The 1,961-nt window shown below is 71.6% G+C and overlaps 1 protein-coding gene across 1 annotated transcript; it reads left to right on the top strand.

The window, feature by feature from the left end:
• Nucleotides 1-42: 42 nt before the first annotated feature.
• LOC113942285 (atrial natriuretic peptide receptor 1-like) lies at nucleotides 43-873 on the top strand. The gene is made up of 3 exons (XM_027633413.1): nucleotides 43-256; nucleotides 340-431; nucleotides 749-873. Exons 1-3 carry the CDS (start codon nucleotides 58-60, stop codon nucleotides 809-811), a joined length of 354 nt encoding a protein of 117 aa, XP_027489214.1. The 5' UTR covers nucleotides 43-57; the 3' UTR covers nucleotides 812-873.
• The last annotated feature ends 1,088 nt before the right edge of the window (nucleotides 874-1,961 follow it).

The raw sequence follows: 1,961 nt of genomic DNA, 5'->3' as shown, positions 1-1,961 counted from the left end.
CACATGGGTCAGGGATGGGACAGGGATACAGGGACAGGGCATCCACACAGATCAGGGATGGGGCCAGGGGTCTCATGCTGTCCCCACAGGCCCAGTGTGTGCCGGGACAGGGACAGGGACATGGGGACGGGCCGGGGGTCTGACGCTGTCCCCACAGGTCCGGTGTGTGCAGGAGTCGTGGGGCTGAAGATGCCGCGGTACTGCCTGTTCGGGGACACGGTGAACACGGCGTCACGGATGGAGTCCAACGGGGAAGGTCGGGAGGGCCGGGGGGGGGGGGCCGGAGGCTGGGGGCGTCCGGGGGACACCCGGGGGGGCTGAGGGTCCCTCCCCCCCCAGCCCTGAAGATCCATATCTCGGGGGTGACCAAGGCGGTGCTGGAGGAATTCGGGTGCTTCGAGCTGGAGCTCAGGGGGGACGTGGAGATGAAGGTGAGCCCCGGCTCCCCCAAAACAGCCCCGACCCCCCCAAACAGCCCAGACTCCCCCAAACTGCCCTGACTCCCCCAAACTGCCCTGACCCCCCCAAACTGCCCCGCCCTCCCCTCAGACTTCCCTGACTCCCCCAAACTGCCCCAGCCCCCCTCAATGGACCCCCAATGGGGACCCTCCCCACACCTCAAACCCATGGGGCAATGCCCCCCCTTCACTCCCCCCTGCACCCCAAACCTTGGGGTGATGTCCCCCCCGGACAATCCCCCCCCTTGCACCCCAAATCTTGGGCTCTCCCCTGACCCCCCCTCTCCCAGGGTAAGGGGAAGCTCAGGACCTACTGGCTCCTGGGGGAGCGTGGGAGCAGCATACGGGGGTGACCCCCCTCGCACCCCAAAAACACCACTCGGACCCCCAGCCACGGCCTCCCCCTCTGGCCGGGGGCTGGGGACCCCCCCAAACCGACCTCGGAGAGGACCCCCAGCACCCCGCGGGCACCGGGGGGGACACGGAGAGCTGGGGGGACACGGAGGGGGGCTAGGGGGCCCTTGGGGGCTCCCCCCGCCCCCCGGGGGGGCACGAGAGCTCTAATTTTTGTAATAAAGCTGCTGTGGACGCACTCGGGGGTCTCTGGGGGGTCTCCATGGGGTCTCTGGGGTCCCCCCCGCACCGGGGTCCAACTGGGAGTGGGGGTGGCTCCGGGGGCATCCCCGAGTGGAGGGTTGGGGGGATCGAGAGGTCTCGGGGGGTCCCGGGGGGATCCCTGGTGTCCAAGGGGTTCCCGGGGGCGGTTCCCGGGGAGGTACCGGGGGGGGTTCCCGGATTGCTCGGGGGTTCCCGGGGGCTTCCCGGGAGGTTCCTGTAGGGTCGGGGGGTCCCGGAGGTCCAGGGGGTTCTCAGTGGGGTCCCGGGGGAGGGGGTCACTGACGTCCGAGGGCTTCCCGCTGGTTCCCGCTGCTCTCCCCGCGCGCGGGTGGGCGGAGCCTCGTCCCCCCCCAACCCCCCCCCCCCCTCCCCATTGGCCGCCTCACCCCGCGCGGCCCCTCCCTCCTTCGGTCCTGTCACTCACAGCCGTCCCCGCGCTCCCTTTGGTTGACACTGGAAGGAGGGGCGGGACTTCCCTCCCGTGCCGCGCTTCCGCTTCCGGCCGGGCGCCGCCGTCCCTCTCCGGTAACTTCCGGGTGCCGCCGCCGCCCCCGGGCCCAGAGCGACCCCCCCGGGACCCCGCCCGGGACCCCTTGCTCCGGGACCGCCCCCACGGGGGGCCCCCCACCCCCCCCGACATCCCCCGGGCCGCGGCGCCGCGCCCCCGGCCCCCCCCCAGGGGCCCCCCCCCGAAGCTCATCCCCCCTCCAGAGCTCAGGACCCCCCATAACCCCCCAGAAATCAACCCCCAGAGCTCAGGACCTCCCAATATCTCCCCCAGAGATCCCCAAAACTCATCCCTCCCCCACCTCCCCAGCCCTAAATATCCACTCACAACCCCCCCCCAGGACCGCCGCGGACCCCCCCACCCCATCCCATCCGTGC

This window comes from Corapipo altera, unplaced genomic scaffold (assembly GCF_003945725.1).
Source record: "Corapipo altera isolate COAL_440 unplaced genomic scaffold, ASM394572v1 128648, whole genome shotgun sequence".
In the NCBI taxonomy this organism is placed as follows: domain Eukaryota; kingdom Metazoa; phylum Chordata; class Aves; order Passeriformes; family Pipridae; genus Corapipo; species Corapipo altera.
This window is presented reverse-complemented; position numbering and strand designations above follow the sequence as displayed.

Bases quoted from the DNA above. Each gene is read 5' to 3' on its own strand.
- LOC113942285 (XM_027633413.1), top strand. From the start codon at position 58: ATGGGGCCAGGGGTCTCATGCTGTCCCCACAGGCCCAGTGTGTGCCGG. The intron at 257-339 runs GTCGGGAGGGCC...CTCCCCCCCCAG, and splicing joins GATGGAGTCCAACGGGGAAG to CCCTGAAGATCCATATCTCG. The intron at 432-748 runs GTGAGCCCCGGC...CCCCTCTCCCAG, and splicing joins GGGGGGACGTGGAGATGAAG to GGTAAGGGGAAGCTCAGGAC.